This window comes from Pteropus alecto, unplaced genomic scaffold, assembly GCF_000325575.1.
Source record: "Pteropus alecto unplaced genomic scaffold, ASM32557v1 scaffold3, whole genome shotgun sequence".
Lineage (NCBI taxonomy): Eukaryota > Metazoa > Chordata > Mammalia > Chiroptera > Pteropodidae > Pteropus > Pteropus alecto.
In genome coordinates this window covers 68,053,107-68,071,669 of record NW_006442484.1, presented here as the reverse complement: position 1 = coordinate 68,071,669, position 18,563 = coordinate 68,053,107, and the positions used below count along the sequence as shown (strand labels likewise).

The 18,563-nt window shown below is 37.0% G+C and overlaps 1 protein-coding gene across 1 annotated transcript; it reads right to left on the bottom strand.

The window, feature by feature from the left end:
* Positions 1-2,897: 2,897 nt before the first annotated feature.
* Positions 2,898-7,163, bottom strand: FAM237A (family with sequence similarity 237 member A). The gene is made up of 2 exons (XM_015596518.2): positions 6,748-7,163; positions 2,898-3,037 (listed from the first exon to the last, which is right to left on the bottom strand). The coding sequence occupies exons 1-2, from the start codon at positions 7,157-7,159 to the stop codon at positions 2,898-2,900; spliced, it is 552 nt and encodes a 183-aa protein (XP_015452004.1). The 5' UTR covers positions 7,160-7,163.
* Between the last annotated feature and the right edge of the window lie 11,400 nt (positions 7,164-18,563).

The window sequence follows — 18,563 nt, the reverse complement described above, 5'->3', positions numbered from 1 at the left end:
AAAGGAGTCCAGTCTCAAAGGCCCCATGGGGTGATGATGAAATGTATTTTTTAAATCTGTACTAAAAGAATTACATCTTCTACCCTCTCTCTTGATAGTATGGAGTGAAGCATGAAGAGAAGTTTTATTTTTTAATCTCCCTACTCATGTGGCTTAGTTCTTCAGAGTGAAGCCTTAAGAATGAGGTGTGGTAGAGGAAAATGGCAAAAAGAGGCCAAGGTAAATCCAGATGTGCCGAGTGAGCTATTCTTACTTTGAATACATTGGTAATAATATTCAAATATGGAATCTACATAAATTCATGCAACTACCTTCTTCAATATTATCTAAATTACCAAAATGATGACCTAATTTTCTATCTGGATTCTCCTTCTGGAGAATAGACTTACAAAAAACTAAACACACACACACATATGAGTACATGCAGAACTGGTGTAATCTGAATAAATCATGTGGATTCTACCAATTTTAACTTTCTAATTGTATTATTTGTACTATAGTTATGCAAGATGTTACCATTAAGGGAAACTGGATGAAGGATATACAGGATGTCTTCGTATTATTTCTCACAACTGTATGTGAATCGAAATTATCTCAAAATAAATTTGTTTTTAGAACATGAACATTTCTTGCTAAACCTCAAACCCAATGTGTTTGGCCAAAATATCTGTATGTTTCCTTTGTATGTTTGTATGATTATGGTAGAGATGCTTAACTTAATAATGTCCAAAGTAATAGTTAACATTTTTTTAACTGTTAGAGTACTTAGTTTCTAAGCACCTTACTAATCATTTAATTCTCACAACAAATCTAGCAAGTTGATATCTCATTATATGAGAAAAGTGAGGCACAAAGAGGGTCAGTAACTTGTCCAAAGTTGTTTGTTAGTACTTAATGAAACTGAAATTTGAACCCAGCTCCTGAGCCTGTACTTTCTCTACTGCTCTGTACTTTCTCTCAGTAAATATCATTATGATTTTGTTGTTTTACGTATTATCTTGATGTGCAGTCTATGTTACATTTAGAGAGACTTTGGATTTTTATTTTTATGATATATAATTTCTAGTACTGTTTCCAGAGTGAAATGATGTCCAATTGGATAGGATTAGGACTAGGTTATCCCCGTTCAATTTTATCCTAATATTTTTGAATTTGCTTTTCAGAATATTTTTTGTTGCTCAACATATTCACTCTCCTTACTTTATCCCAGTTTGTTCCTTACAAGTTTGAAGCATGCCCTAGAGCATCAGTCCACAAGCCACGGCCCATGGGCAAAATCCTGCCCACTGCCTGTTTTGTACAGCTGTGAGCTAAGAGTTGTTATTACATTTTTTAAAATAATTGAAAAAAATCAAAGGAAGATTAATATTTTGTGACACTTGAAATGAATGGATTCAAATTTCAGAGTCCCTTAACAGTTTTATCGTAGCATAGCCATGCTCATTTATTTACGTATTGTCTATGGTCGCTTTCATTCTACAAAGGCGAAATTGATTCATTGTGACAGGGACTGATGGCCCACAAAGCATATAATGTTTGCTATCTGACCCTTATAGAAAAATTTGGTAGACCCTGTTGTGTAATACCAAAGTGAGGGAGTGGTAAGGGTCAGGCACTGTAAGTATTATGAGTGCCAAATTTTCAATGATTCATAAGAAGTAATAAGTTTATGTGATGTTTTTAAGAATATGATGAAAGATGTTGGAAAAAGTAGCCATGAAAGCAAAACCATGAGCCCAGGTAAAGATGGCAGCCAAGAGTGGCAGCTTTTAATGTATTCATTCTCCTATCCAAGTATTGCTGAGTCTGGGCCCTTCCCAATTCCTTCCCCAGTTTCGTTCCCTCTGTTGAAGGCTTTGGCTGGTCTTCTGATGCAGCTGTGTCTTCTAAGGACCCTTTAGGTAAAATTTTCAGGTTATGGAGGGCCTAAATCGTCAGTGCAAACATTTACTGAGGCTTCCTTTGGACCTGATAAAAGCAAGTGGATTGCTAACATATCTGAAATGTATACTGGTTGTCAATCATTGGTTATAACAGTCATCATGATTGGAGAGATGAGAGTAATTAGAGGTAAAAATAGCAATGTGTCCAGAACTCAAATTTGCCAATTGGATTTTTCTGCTATGAACCACATATTTCTTCTTATGTTTTCTTTATATTATTTTCTTATAAAGCTTTTCATTTTACTTTTAGCTTCCTTTTCAATGCAAAGTGTAACCAATTAAAAAGTTTTAATATTTAATTAAACAAAATATGCTAATTGGGAAATAATTTATACTTACTGCTATTTTATTAGAGTTTGGATTATCATTAATGGTAACATTAGATATTGAAATAAAGAGACTTCAATAACGTTACTTGGGGTCTAGAGCTTTTATTAATTTTGTTTCCATTAGAGAATGCTTTATTTACCAGTTTTTTGTTTTGTTCTGTTTTTTTGCTTCATTCAGTTCAAAATATTCAAAAAATATTCTTTCCAATGAGATTCAGGTATTACAGATCATCAGAAACTGGTAACTCATATATTGTGTAAGCAATCTAGTGGTTAATAGCTTGGAAGTCATGCAATGTATTCAAGTTAAATGTATGGTACTCTAATTAACGATGTCAAGCATCTCAAAACAAATGATCAAATGAATACAAAGACTCTGAGTAGCTCTCATTTCCTACTCATCTTTGGAAGCTATTTTAACTTTCAGACAGTGAAATGATCAGGCAGTAATGTCATCACTTGAAGAAACATGCTAGCAGCCTAAAAGAATGAAACTAAGTATTCTGAATGTGACTTAATATTTATCTCTGGACATTTCTACCATTTCAGGTAAATAAGTGATCAGTAGTCAAGAAAAAAATATAAATTTAATATTCCAAGATGTGAGTTAGCTCTGAGGTTAGATTTATTTTCTCTTCATTTTCAGGCCACTGGTCATTTTTCCAAAGAACTTAGACCCACTCCTGTGCATGTGAATGTTTAGCAAATCTTCAATCAACTCTTTCTTCTTTAGGGAAGGAATTCTTAGTTGCTGAGAATATGCACCTGTAAATAGAGAAAAGGAATGAATCTTTAGGTTACCAAATTATTTTCAGGTTAATTAAATATCAATATATTGGTTTTAAAAGGAAAAATTGCTGTTTCTGTCACTCTGCTGTAAAAATTCTGTATATATTTATTGTAGAGGTATGTATGCAAAGTTTTGTGTCCTATGTAGTTTGGTCATATAACATAAATTAAGTAAATTATAATAAATACATTTCCTTGTTATGATACATTACGATATATTTTTCTGATTAAAAAAGTAAAAATGGTCATTATTTAATTTTTAATATAAAAACATAAAGAAAAAACTTAAAACCTTCCATGATATAATCTTCCTGAAATAACCAGTTTTATGCATAAACACTTTATACTGTAATTTATTTTGTCATTACCCTATCATGGGACATTTAGATTATTTTCAAATTTTCCATTACTATAAATAATATTGCAGTGAAGAGCCTCATACTGCATCATTGGCTACATCTCTCAATGTTCTCTCAGAATAGATTTCTAAATAGGTAATTTCTGAACATGTTGCTTAGGAAATTTCTTGAAATAAAGTAGAAAATCAAGCATTTGTGAATCTAATTATTTATATAACTGAAACATTGTTTTTTTTCTGCTTAGTGTTTTAAAAATAAGCAGTATGAACATTTGCCTGCTAGTTAGACAACGACTGCAAACATCATCAAATTATAAATCTAAATTTTAATTTTCTTGTCATGGAGGAAAGCAAAGACTCATAATTTTTCTAGAACATGCAAACTGTTCCTCTCAGTGGCACAGCAATATTTATTGAAGGAAGAGGCCATCATTTTTGACACACACAAGAATATACTTCAAAATCTCTTCATTTGCATTAAAGCTTTTACTAACACATATGCTAAGCTCAACTTTACTATTTTCTGATTGGAAATTATCATCAGCCTAACTTTTTTCCTAAATCAATCTCTCTCTCTCTCTCTTTCTCTCTCTCCCTCTTCTCCTTTCACATAATGCATCATATTTTAGTGGTTAAGCCTGGTGTACCTTCTTCACACCTTCCAGATATTTTAACATTCAGTTATTAGCTCATATTTTTCTAGACTAAATAACAATAATCTTTTGAGCCTTCTTAAATGATGATATCTCTAGCCCTTAGACTTCTTTGGTATTCTCATGTCTAGACCTCCCCTGTTCCTGCTGCTCATTGTTGTAAACAGCTACCATGTCCAGGTCATCCATCACCAGCTCAGTAAGCTGTCCTTGGGGTAAAGCTCTTCCAGAGTCTTTCCATAATTAAATACATGTCTTTTGTAAATTTCTTTTTGCTGATCATTGTTGTAAACAGCTACCATGTCCAGGTCATCCATCACCAGCTCAGTAAGCTGTCCTTGGGGTAAAGCTCTTCCAGAGTCTTTCCATAATTAAATACATGTCTTTTGTAAATTTCTTTTTATAGAGTCACATAACATTAGAATGGAGAAACTGAAGAGACTTTATGGGTCATCTAGTTCTTTCCATATCCCCCTTTTTCAGGTGAAGAAACTGAGGGCTCAATAAGTTAATTAACTTGCCCAATTACATAGCTGTTTGATATTCCTTGTTTTTATATTTGTTTTTTTTATATTTTCTATTTTATATTTGTTATGACCCAATCATAACAAATATGATATATTCACGTAAAAAATTATACACAAGTTTTATGTTTTTGACAAAGCATGATTTATAGCAACATGTCTCAAGTGTATTTAAACCATTTAATTTGAAGAGACCAAAATAATAGAACCTTTTGCATATTACGTAGGCACTTATTTTAGTTCTTTCCTTCTGCTCTGATGATGTGATTTCTCTGGAGAACAATAGAGACAAACACTTCTTTACCCTTGCCACTATCCCAACCTGGTAGGATACAAACCCCCAAAGGACAAAAGAAAAAATTAGTGGAGAATTTGTGCAGGTACATCTAGAGCCCAGTTGAGCCACTAGAGATTTTACCAAGCCTCTTGAGATAAAATCTCGATGTTCCTGCAACTATTTAACTTTTAGACATGGTGTCTTCCTGACCCAAGACCCTCTTTGACTATAATTATACAAACTAAATGGAAAGGCTTTTTTCCTGATCTACAAACAATTGTTTATGTCAAACACTAAAATAACTCTAATAAAGTGAAATGCTCACTCTTGCTACTTGCATAGCAACTCCAGCTACAGTTTGCACACCAGCTGGGTCAATAGCAACTCCGTAGCAAGATGAAGGAAGTGGCTTACAAAGCTGAAGATAAATCTACTTTTTATTTAAAAAATGAAAATGCCATGTTGCAGTTTGCTCAGAAAATTACATGTAATCTCAGACTATTCTGATAACCTTGCTGCAAGAAAGTGAATTGAAAGCTGTTTTAGAGAAGGAATATATATAAATATATACACATAATTTTTATGTTATCTTAACACAAATATTATTTTCATTTATTCTACAAATAACTTGAGTAATTGGTAACCAACATCTAAGGATATTCATTTTGTATTTCCACTTTAGTAGCTAAGCTGCTGAAAGAATATTTCCTCTAAACAAGAAAATTGGTTTGAGGAACAATAACACTTGCCAAAATAATAAATTTATCTATAAATAATAGCAGTGGATTGACTGGTTTTATGGATCAGCAAATCATGGGGATTTTTAGTTACTGAGGTTAAAATGAACTAGATATATAAAGGCTCTACAATATTTTGGGAAAGGGTTGCTTTAAAACTGTTACTGTTAATTGCTATTTTAATAATTATAGGAATATATAACAATTCTCACAATAAAATGTACAAATGCATAAATTAGTTATGCCTCAGTTTTCCACTGGTGCATAAATAATTCTAAGAGTCACTACTATTCAATCAGCCCTTGCTACAAGCATTGGAAGCTGATGGGTTGAAACAACACTAAAAAAAGGAACAAGAACAATATGAATAGGGCTAAGGTATCTCTCAGCTTAACTCACAGAGGCTAATTCTCCCTCATTCTGATTCTAAAAAGGATATTTCTTCTAGTGCCCTTAGAGAAAACTGTATTTGAATGTGATATTTACTTCAGTGAAAATCTCTACATTTGTAGGAAGTTCAAAATTATTAAACATTAATTGTTCAGCTTGCTAGAAGTTAATTACTTATTTGAGATTTATTTTAAAAGCAATGAGGAGTAAATTTGCAAGCCAGCCAGTTTTTCTGTTCTTCACTTCAACTAAGTACATCTCAAGGAGTCCTACTATTTACATGAAAGCGACGTGTTGTTTGTTTGTTTTTAAATTTAAAAGGGGCAATAGCATATGTGTTGTGAATGTTTCCAGGCTTATATTCGAATCTTCTCACTTCCATAGCAAATAAACACAGGTTACAATTCCCAGTGTTCAGGCTAGTGGTAAAAAATAATACTAATTTTGGGGCATCCTTTTATACCCTTATTTTGTTCTTTGGGAATTATACTTTTCCTTACTTGTCTTCTGACTTTTCCTTGCTTCTGTTCATATGATCTATGAGGATGAGGACAATATATTGATATAAACAGCCACTATGAAATACAAAAGAAAGTGAAATACTATCACTTGTGTGCTTTTAAGGTCTACCCCTGAGAAGTATATATGTGGCAATAGCTTCCCCTAAAGCCATTTCCCTCTTCCTCACAATTCAGCACATCCATACTTGATTGACCCTTTCAAGACTTGGAACCTGGGGTTGACCACCTTGTTTTTTCCCTGAGTGCTGTAGATGCAAGGTTGAGATCTTCTCTTCCTCTCCAGCCAATTGCCTCCTTCCTAAGCCATGGTTCCTGGAGAGAACGCAGTCCACATAGATGTCCCAGAAGAGTTGAGCCAGATCCCAAAACAGTGCCCCATGCTTCAAATTCTCAGATGACTTCAGATAGATCATAAAATCCCAGAAACCTGAAACGGTGTTGGAAATTCGAGGCTTCCGCATTTCTAGGAGGAGCACTGAGGAAGACTCCCAGCACTGGGGATCAGCTTGGTTAAGAGCCAGCAGGTCTGCATGGCTATAGCAGAAAAAAGGAGACACACAGCACATTCCCACAATGAGGAGGGAGCAGGTGAGGCTCAATGGGCGGTAGATCCCTCCTCTGTTCCCAGGATCAGCCATGGCCCTGAAAATGCACATGATGGAAATACCTCATATGAGTCCCTGCTTGTGTTCCACTCAGTAAAGAAAATAATTATGCCTTTAAGAACCCTGGTGCCAGCAAAGGAAACACAGTATCGTCTCTAGGAAAAGTCCTATCTTCCTTCCCATATCACAAGCCCCATTCTATCTAAAATGTTTCATTATCCAGCTAGGTAGTGTAAAACCAAGATATAGATAATAAGAAATATGTATCCCTAAAATGTGTTCCTTTGTAAGATGAATAAGTGAATGTATTTTCCTTAGTACAGAGGAATATAGTTTAAAAGAGCCGTAAGTGAACATTTTAAGTCCTGCTGCATGTCTTTAATTATTCTATATTGTAATTTAGCCTAGCTTTCTTAATCTAGAACTCCCATGCAATTAAGAATTTGAATATATTTTACTCTTGAATGTTTTCCTATTCAGGGTGATTTAAATTTTTTAAAAAGGCATAAGAATTATAAAGTGAAGTAAATAAAAATAAATACAAGATAGTGTGCTAAAAAGTATGTGAACCAAAGGACATATATTTAACCCATTAGAGTAGAATCAATAGACACTTTACAAACACCTAAAATGTCCTACGATTCTGATATAATTTTTATAAAGAAGTGTTTTCTCATTTCTCTCTTTTTACTATAAATCTTAAAAATTTTAATGAAAATTATTTGCCTGTCATTCAACTTTTCGGGCTATCAAGACTTGTTGCAATAAAATCAAGGCATCTATATACCACTTTGAAATTATTATATTACACTTTAGACAAGTGCAATGAGAAATGGTGTCCTCAAGATAATAATAACAACCTGAATGTTCCCCAGAAAAAAAAAGTTATCTGACTCTCACAGACTATACAAAATGTATATCACACTTAAACAAATCTAAGGTAAAGAAGACACAGGAGGGCATGTACTGCTCACTCATTTTTATCTTATATTTCCAAACCATTCTGATGTTAGTATGATGAAGGCAAGCAGGGCACAGCTCATGAAACATTTAATGATCACACCATAAAATGAAATCTTTCTCTTCTGCACAGCAGAAACCATTTGAACATGTATGTTCCTGTTTTGAAGAGGCATGTTGAGATACAAGGTTATTCAAAAATATTTCCTCTATATTTCAAATCATTTACACAGCATATCTCTCTGAACAAAATTATATTTAATATGTCCTCTTCTGAGCTAAAATATCAAAGTCTAAGGGCCCTGAAGATTGTTTTTCTTGGGGGACTAGTCCAAGATGTCAGTGCTAAGTGTAAGACAGAGGGCGGGACGCGCTGTCCAGCGTGCTGAAGTTGGCGTTTCCCGGGTCTCCCCGTCTGCTGGCGCCACAGCGCTCATACTGGCGCTTGCAGGTTCCCTTCTTTTAAAAGGAGAGTCCTCCTCGAGCTTGGAAGTTCCTCAATCCTGGGGTCCTCCGTGCGCCCTGCTACGAACCCCGCGCTGAGCTCGGCGCGTTTTGAGCCCGCACCTGGTTCCATCGCCTCACCTTCCTTCGGGCAGAGCTACCAGGGACCCTCTGAGTCCTTTGTGTCCCACTAGCCTCCTTACTCCACGCCTTTACTCCCAGGTGGAAGAAGGGCGCCCTCCGCACTTACCTGCTCAGCCCTGTCTGGATTCCCTCGAGCGCGTGGAGAGAAAATGTTCAGGCTGCTTCCCGAGCGAGTGCAGGTCCCCAGCTTCAGCGTCCTGAAGGCTACGGTGCCTCTTCTTAAGCAGTGGGAGTGTTCCGCGCCTCTTCAAGTCTACGTCAAAGCGCCAGGAAACTGCCGCCACCTCTCGCCCTCAAGTCCATCTCTCTTATTCCCTTCCTCCCTTGATAATTCCACTTCAGGAAATAAACAGACTTAGCCACACACACACACCCTCATTGACACTGACCCACACCCACTCTCCGCCCAGTGGAATTGAGCTTTTGTGCGGTTTGGCTTTTCGGCACGACCTCGAGAGGTGTGACACTGCGGGCGGGAACTGGGAAGTTGGGACCCAGCCCAGCCCCGGTCTAGGAGAGAGTGTGACTCCCCAATTTTCACTCTCCAGGCGTGCCTTGTTAGAAAAATAAAGAGATATGAGGAAATACCGGGAACTCCTAGGGTCGGGGAAGGCACGTGGACGCCCGCCCAGTGGTCAGTAAGGGCTGTGAGGAAATAAGGTGCTTCCTCGAGACTTTCTGGGTGTGAATTTCCCTTGCTTGCCTGCGGACCTGGACTGGAAGGAGAACACCTCTGGGACAAGGATGTGGATAGGGGCGTGGCCCTACTGTAAGCTCCCTCTGACTGGGGACAGGAGACCCATTATCTCCAGGCTCCGTGGCTCGGATCACCTCAGGAGCCCGAGTTGTTGCTGGCATCGCTGGAGTCAGCCCACCGCTCCAGATTCACAGCGGGGGCGGCTGCTTTCCAGGAAGAGTAACCGCCTGGGATTGTCTTTGAACGTCCACACACAGCTGGTTAATATTCTAGTCCAGGGCTAGAGCCCTGTCACCCCTTTGGGGTTCTGTTGACCACTAGTGTCCGCCCTAACTGCAATATACCCAGCCCAGGGAGGGGCCTGAGGCGAAAGTCCTACCTTTGAAACTGTTTCTAGGTTTTGCCCCTCCCCTCAAAACCCTCTAAGCATCCTGAAAACCATTTGTAGTCTCCATTAACTGAAAGCTTTTGTGCCAGCTCAATAGTATCCATGGTTACCTTTCAGGGGGGCATAGGGAGGAACCCAGGCTTATAGCAAAGCTTATGGAAGATATGAGGAATCTGCCCCCTGCCCAAATGATAAGAAGGAAGAGCTCTGGAGAGAATTCCTTTAGAGTTCTGCACTTTTTCTCCTGCCTGAAACTGGATGAAGTGTACTTCAGTTTCTCAGTCTGTGAACTCAGCATACTAATGCCTGCTTCTAATTGCATTCTAAGGGTGAAGGAGAAGATCATAGGTGAGGTCTTGAACTTGCTTCCTGAACTTCAAGAAGTCCTCAGCCTTTTGGAGAAAGTCATTAGAGAAACACAGTGTGTGAGCACAGGGATAGAAAATGGCATGAAAGAGCCCTGAGGTCGGGGAAGGGGAAGGGAAAGGAAGAGACAGACAGGTATCTCTGAAGAGGTGACTAGCAAACCTCTTGAAGAAGGAGTTGTACAGGTGTCCTGAGGCCATAAGGGAGGAGATGGTCTCCTGCAGGCTCAGAAGTCAGCATGAGTAAAGGCATGGAGAGAACATGCAGAGCAAGTCTGTGTTTCTGGGGAGCAAAGTCAAGGAAAGGAGTGTAGAGAGAATGGAGAACAGAAATAGGGGATGAGTGGATTTAATTCTAGTTTAGAACATGTTGATAGTTACATTACCCTTGAAAACATTGGTATATAAATATGCAGTGCTTACTTTATTTTTAAGTGCCCATGTGCCTGGCACTATTCTAGACAATGTACATACAAAAGGAATAAAGCAAAGTCCCTGCATTCATGGAGCTTATATTCTAGTGGAGGAGGGGGAAATAAAATTGATATTTTAATTTTAAAATTATGTATATATGTATAATGATTTGTATTTCTAGTTTCTGTGTTGTGGAGCTACAGCAATGGATCAAAAACAAACACATAACTAAATAATTAAATAAACAAATGAAGAGCATTAGTAGCATAGAGAAATGTGTTTCCCAGGTATAATAGTAGGTGATGAGGCCGGGGAGCTGGTCGAAAACCCATCCTGGCTGCTCAGTAGAGAACAGACTAGAGAGGAACAGGAGCAGGGGTAGGTAGTCCAGTTAGGGACTGGTGCAATTAACTAGATGAAATAGGATGCTGTATTAGAAAAGGGTGGTAGCAGTGGAGTCAGTGAAAGTGATCAGATTCCAAATATGTTTTGATAGTAGAAATTTTTGATGGACTACATGTGAGGTGCATGAAAAACAGAAAAATTAAAGATCGCTCCAAGTTTTGGGGGCTAAGCAACTTTAAGTTTGGAATTATCATCAGCTAAGAGGGGGAAAATGTTTTGAGGAGTAGTTTTAAGAAGGAGAAATTGAGAATTTTTTTTCACAATGTTGTTTGAGATGACTGACATCTTAATGGAGATGTTGAACAGGAAAGAAAAGGTGGAGACTAAAGATAAACACCTGTGGTACAGTGCACAGGAAAGAAGTCTAGATCTGGGAATTAAACTTATGTATAGCCAATAGGTAAAACCTTCAGGACAGGTGTGTAGAGTGTACAATAGTAAAATAGAAACTGAGAAATGCAGACATTTATGTGATTAAGAAACAGAGAGTTAAGAGGAAGCAGGAGAGTGTGGTGCCTTGGGAGCCAATGATACAGAGGTTTTCATGAAGAGGGAAAATCACATCACTCACATTCAGAAAAGGGGGTCAATAAAATGAAGACAAAGAATTTCCATTGGATCTAAAACAGGAGGTCACAAAGATGCTTACTAAGGTCAATTTCAACTGAGTGTTGGGGGAGAAGAAGTGGTGGGCTGAGGCAGAAATGGAAAGTGAGGAAATACTGAAATTGCCCCTGTGAAGCACTTTCTATGATGTTTAAAAAAGAAGAGGGTGAAGGATTGAAACAGGAGATTGAGGATCAGATCTTTGTCGCATTTACTAGCAGAGGAAAATAAACCAATGGACAGGGAGGAGTTGAAATTCAGGAGAGAAGGACAATTAAAAATCTCAGAGGAAACAAAAAGCCATAGGAACAAGAGAATGAGAAACCAGCATTTAACAGAAGAGGAGTAGCTTTCTTTCTGAACAAGGAAGAAAGGAGGCTACCTTTGGACATGGATATGTCTGTAGGTAGTATGGTAGGTAAGGGAACAGGAATTGAGAGAGATTTGGTCTCAATTTTCTTAATGAAGTAAGAGGCATATTCATCCACAAAAAGTGAATGAAGAGGGAAGTATTAAATACAGAACTTAAGGAGAGTAATCATTAGAATAATCATTGAAGAGAAGAAAAGAGAAAAAATATAAAATAGGAGAGAGGAGAGAGAAACTAAAGAACGTATGAAAAATCCAGGCAAAGTCTGAGACCATGAGTTTGTAACAAACTATTCTGCATGCTTGTGTGGTTTTTACGAAGCAGAATAACATAATGATAACTTATGCTCTGGATCCAAACTGCCTAGGTTTCCACCATGTCTCTGTCACTTGTCATATTTCATTGATTCTTTAATGCACTTTTTTCACATTAAATACCGCTGAAATCGGGATGTATCTATCAACTGATGGCATCTTGCAATTAGAATTGCAGCATTTTCTTCTATTTTTTCTTAAGAAATGAGATGTCTGCAATTGATGGTATCTTTGATTTGATGTAATTCTTTGGGCAAGTTAACTCAATTTCTGTAAAACGGTTTTCTTGCCCATAAAATGGGCAAAAATCCCCCAAACCCTGTCTTATGGCTAGTGAGTATAAATTGAGATCATACATAGAAAACACTTAGAATGGTGCTCCAGGTAGCAAATACTTGATAAATGCTAGTTATTATTTTCTCCTGCAGTGTTCATCTGACTAAATGCAGGAAAAAAGAATAGTCTTTATTATATTGATTCAATGTTAGAGCTATGTTGGTAAATGCTGATGAAAGAGAAGGATGCAACGTAATCAAGGGTAAAAAGCAGGTTCGAAAAAGCAGGGGTAGGTAGATGAAAGAGTGGGAGGAAACTGGAGGTCTCATTGAAAGGGGGAAAAAAACAAGTGTAAGGAGAGTAAAGAAAGAGGGTACTGAAAGGCAGAGAGGGTCAAGTCAGGGAGAGGGATATTTAAGTTTCAGATTTTAGAGATGGAGCAGCTCTAAATTCTGAGCACGACCACTGAAATGAGTTGCTAATATAGAGTGATGGTCAAGGTCATTGCCGTTGAGCTCCTGTAGGTCTGAGATGATGAACTGGGATGGTCTCCCCTTGCTTTATAGTAGCTGAGGGTGTGTGGCACTGCTATCCCAACCAGATGGCCTAGAACATTCCTTGCCAATGAAAGTAAAAACTTTAAAAATAATTTTTATAAGGCCTAGCTAGTGTCTACTTATATGTTTTCTTTTCCTTTCAATATAAATATATGGGACCGAATGTTTTGACTTTCAATAAAACTTTTGTAGTGCCACACTGGAAAACAACGCCTTGATTAAACATTTCGCATAAGTACAATTTATCAACTTGCACTTGAAAATTAAGTAGGCATCTTATTGAATATTTTTATTTAGAATATCTTAATGACTATGTACTCTGTCATAACATATATTTAGTATTCCTTGGTTATCAGGACAATTTGGAGAGTTTCTTGGAAAGAAATGTATATCTTTTATCTGAACATTATTATCAGCCTAATAATTACAAGAGGAAAACAGATTACTAATTCTCGCACTTAGATAAAAACAAAACCTCTACCAAATCATTTGAATAAAATGTTTTATACTTTATTGAACATATGAGAGTGCTTATATGTTCACGAAACACAGGATATCTTATCCTGTGTTTTCGTTCTCACAGACGATTCTCTCTAACGATGACGAATATTTGTTCAGCACCTACATTTTAAAAAACAACATTTTCATATACATAGATGGTCTCATGTGACCCTAAGGAAAATACATTTTCTTCCTCTTTTCAGCACCTACATTTTAAAAAACAACATTTTCATATACATAGATGGTCTCATGTGACCCTAAGGAAAATACATTTTATCTTCCTCTTTCCCTCATTTTGCTGTTAAGGGATTTTCCTTGTGTCACTTAGCTGGTAAGAGTTAGAACATGGTCTCTTTCCAAAACTTAGCTTTACTCATTGTCATTTATCTGTTCTAAAGAGTGTGCTTGTACAAACACACACACCATCTGTCACTATATTCTCTCGACTATATATTCTATCATTATTCCCTTTCTTGCTCCCCAGTACCACCTAGGAGGGAGCCTATGGTAGGTCCAACTTACAGAGAGGATAATTTTACCAAGTTACATCTGGAATCCGTCCATCTCATCATTCTAACTTGCTATAAAGTATTCAGGAAACCAATGATCATTTAAAATTATATAATACTAAATGACTGGTTTGACTGTCATTTGTCATCAGAAGAGTTGTTTCAGTTTTATGTGGTTGCAGCCTACGGTGAAAGAGTGACTAGTTGAGAAGTAAATTGCAATTAGCTGAATGTGCCCCATGGGTAAGTTTTCTGATTTTTGCCATTTGAAGCAATTCTCAAAGACATTAAAAAGGACTTCTGATTAATTTTAATGAAATTCAAGAGCAGTTATATAGATAGTTTGCACCTTCAGCAGTGCATTAATTTGCAAATGATGGGGACAGACTTTAAGAATAGGGTGCTTCTTTAACATTTAGGATCAGATAGCAAAAATAATTACTTTCTCTCATTCTATTAAGCTGTTTCCATTGTTTGAAGATGGCAATAAACAAGGACAATTTCCTGGAATGCCCACTGGGATAAGTGGATGAATCATTAAGGGTCATCAAATTCATAAGGGCAAGTTGCAGTGAAGTAGTCAGATGATATTGGACATTGAATCTAAAATGTGTGGCAAAAGAAAGTTACTCAGGGATGCAGGAATAGTTCATTCATATGCTTGCTGCTTATACAAGTAAAGATACTATAGTTGTGATAATAGATATAGTGGTGATTTCTTTCTAGAATACTTCTCAAGGTACATCCATCCTTGGCCCATTCTTTCCAGTAGGTTGCAAACCTCGTGTGAATTCTTATGGCTTTATCAAAAGTTGAGTTTATCTCTCACTATAACCCCAACATTTCAAGACTGACCATTAAAAGTATTAGCTTTCAGAACAGTCCTGTTTTTCAAGCTACTCATTTCCAAAGGAGACTGCGATAAAGTGATTTGTTTTCAATTTGGTTTACATACCAAGGCAAAAGTGACAAAGTTCTAAGATTTTAGCAATGGTAAGTTTCTTTTTTTACTAAGGCTTCAGTTTTGATATACTAGCATAAAAGAACATAAAATCTCAACTTTAACATATATAGGAGGAGCAAAGGGATCCACAGCTCAAAAACCAGAGATCCAGTGGCAATCATGGACTTTTGCCAAGAGGAAAGCATCTGTAAAAGGACAAATAAGGACATAGAACTGATTGTTGAAGGCATAGTCCTGCTTACAGTATGAGCAGGACTTCTGGGATGAGAGACTTCCTTGACTTATGCATGACTAAGGGAGTTAACTCTGTTCTGCTTTAGATCTCTACATAATTTTGTTCATATTTTCATTATGCACTTACTGTAGTCTAATTGTTATACATGCTTATCTGTCTCTCCTCATTCCCACTCCTATCTGCTAACCCTATGAGCTCCTTCAGAGTGAGAATCATGTCTGACTACTCAGCTTTAGAGCCCAACACACATATTGCTTCTTAACCAATGTTAGTTGAACTTATTTATGAGAATAGTCTCATTTTGAACCTGAACTGAAGTAGTCAGTGCCATTAATCAACTTTGCATTGATAAGATTTCTTTCTCATGTCTGGACAAAGAAATTAAAATGTTGGTCAGCCAATTTAGTGTTTTCCTTTATCCAGTACCTTAATTTTTTTTATCATGCTTTTGCTGAATGGAGATATTACTTTGAGGTGATTATGGACACATAATCTGAAACGGAGTTTTTGATTGAAGGACTATTATCTAAAAGTAGATGCTAAGCATGAAAGTATAAAATTATTTTTCCCTAGAAAAAAAAAATTCCCATTTAATGACAAGATTTTAATTTTCAGTCATTGGAAAATAAAAAACATCCTAAATTTGGTTTGAGATAATTTTTGTAACATGGTATATTAGTTAGGAATGCATTAAGAAGCAAGTAGCAGAAAACGTGACCACAATAGCTTAAACAAAAACAGGTTTATTTTTCTTACCTAATAAGAGTCTAGAGACGAGTGACTACTGACGTCAGTTCAGTGAGCCAAATAATCAGGCCCTATGTTTCTATGATTCCCTTAACCTTCCCTCGGACTCACTGTTTAGCTGCCACTGCTCCAGACATCACATCACCATTCAAGGCAAGAAGTAGGGAGAAGGGTTGTGCCAGCTCAGCCATATCAGTTACTTTTTAATCAAGAAAGTAAAATCATTTCTATTATGCCTATCAGTGAGTAGACTTAGGCTTAAATTCATGGGCTACAACTAGGTCACATGGTCATTTATAGATGCAAGTAAGTCTGGAAAAAAGAGCTGCAGTAGGAGGCAGTAAAGAATTTTGTTCAGAGGGTTGGGAATGGCTTTTGGAGAAGCAATCAGCAAAGTCAATCCCACAGGGCAATGTGAGCTGATGGAAAAAACTATGCATTGAATAAATTCAACTTTAACCTTAAGCTGGGATAACTCCTTTGCTGCTTATCTTTTTTATTTTCTTAGGTCTTAATGTCTTTATCTTAAAAATGGAAGTTTATTATTATCCACTATAGCGTATATGAGAAATAGCAGATACTACTAGGTGATGTATCTGAAAACCCCTTGTTTCTAAAACTTTGAGCAAATCATTTAGTCTCTCCTATGTACCAATGTTCTCTGTAAATTAGATTCAATTAGATAATCTCAACATTTTTTCTGCTTTATTATTTTATTCTTCTATAATTTGATTTATTATTTATCTATTCTATGATTAATGATCCATTAATTAAATAAATATCTAGAAATCCTGGAGTTTGGCAAACAATTGAAATCAAGAATTAAAAATGGTATAATCACTGTAGAAAGCAGTTGAACATTGGTATACCCCATGAGTAAGAAATTGAACTCCTCAATATAAACGTCAAAGAAATTCTTGCACTTGTACACTAATAAATATGTAAAAGAATGTTTACAGAAACACTATTCATATAGGAAATACCCAGAAACAACTTAAAAGCACAAAGAATAGGGAATTAAATAAATTGTAGTATGTTCACATAATAGGCTATTTAATAGCAGTTAAAATGAATGAAGTACAGCTAGCTGGACACTGTGGATGGTTTTATAAATATAATATTGAGAAGAAAAACATAAGTCCCAAAAGATTATATACAACATGTTGATATTCTTTTTATAAAGTTAAAACAAGTATAAACAAACAATGCATTTATTAAAAGAATATAACTATGTATGTTTCCGAATGACAATGAAATGATTATTATAAGAATCAAGGTAGTAATTACATTAGGAGGGAGGAGCCAAATGGACAAAATGGAGGAGTTTTACATAGAAAATGTTAGTTACTATCAATGTTTAATTATCACATTCAGTAGAAGATTTATAAACATTTATTATAGAATTTTAAATAAGTAGTATGTAAATAAATATATACATGCATACAAAAGGTCACTGGACTAATGATAGTGTATATCAGGAACCAAGGATTATAATTAACCTCATTTTGTTCACTTAAATTTCAAGTAAAAAATTAAGTCTGGGGGGAAAAAATGACGTAGATAGAGGCTCTGTTCATCTCTCTGGCAACCAAATCGAAGTTGTGACGGAAACAAGGAGCAGCAGCATGGAAAAATCACCTGAGATCTAGAGGAACAAGCCATGTGACTATGGAGAAATCCAAGAAATCACCCTGCAATAACAGAAGTTAAGATGGGGCGAGGACGTGGGGCTGCCCAGTCCTGAGTGGCTGAGTGAAACAGAGGCTGCGGCAGTGGCAGTGTCTGAAACCTCTTAAAGGGACCCAGTATGTGAGCAAATTTTTGTGGTGACAGACCTGCTCACTCTGGGCAACAGTGCCGGTTTGGCTGCACACAGGGGGCACCAGGACTTACAGGGAGGCACTGAGATATCAGAGTGAGGGCTTAGGTGAGACCCACTCTATACAGAAGTGCCAGCGGTGTCCATTGTTCCCTGTTGAGCCCTACCCCCTTATAGGACACAGTGCTGCCATAGTTGAGACATCATCAAACTGGATAACAGAGGTTGCTCTGCCCAGAAGATTCCCTGAAACTACACCTTCCCCAACTGGCGGCCCCACCCAAGCTACATCCAGGTATATCCTCAGCAAGTCAGGTGCTCCTTGCTGAGCAGCGCCTAGAGTCACACTGGAGGCAGCTGGCCTTGGTTTCTGGTATGGCCTTTTGAGGCAACTATAAACACAGCATCTGTGGATTATTTGCTGAATCTTAACAGGTGGCCATGGAGGGATAGATGCTTGGGCTAAGTTTGGCCTGCAGCTGAACCCCTCTCAGGACTGTGCCACTGGACACCTACTTCACAAAGCCACACTAATAAGACCGGGAGACTTAGGAGCCTTGCTTAGTACATAGAAACAGACACAGAAAGGCAGCCAAAACGAGAAGACAAAGAAGCAGAAACCATACGACAGAACAAAACAGAGATCCAGATATAATGGAGTCAAGTAATTTAACAGATGCAGAGTTCAAAACACTGGTTATAAAGATGCTCAATGAATTTTT

What these genes read in the sequence shown, in the direction of transcription:
- FAM237A (XM_015596518.2), bottom strand. Translation starts at nt 7,159, where the DNA reads ATGGCTGATCCTGGGAACAGAGGAGGGATCTACCGCCCATTGAGCCTC. An exon ending in GCACTCAGGGAAAAAACAAG is followed by an intron (nt 3,038 to 6,747) that starts GTGGTCAACCCC and finishes CTCTATTTACAG; the next exon opens with GTGCATATTCTCAGCAACTA.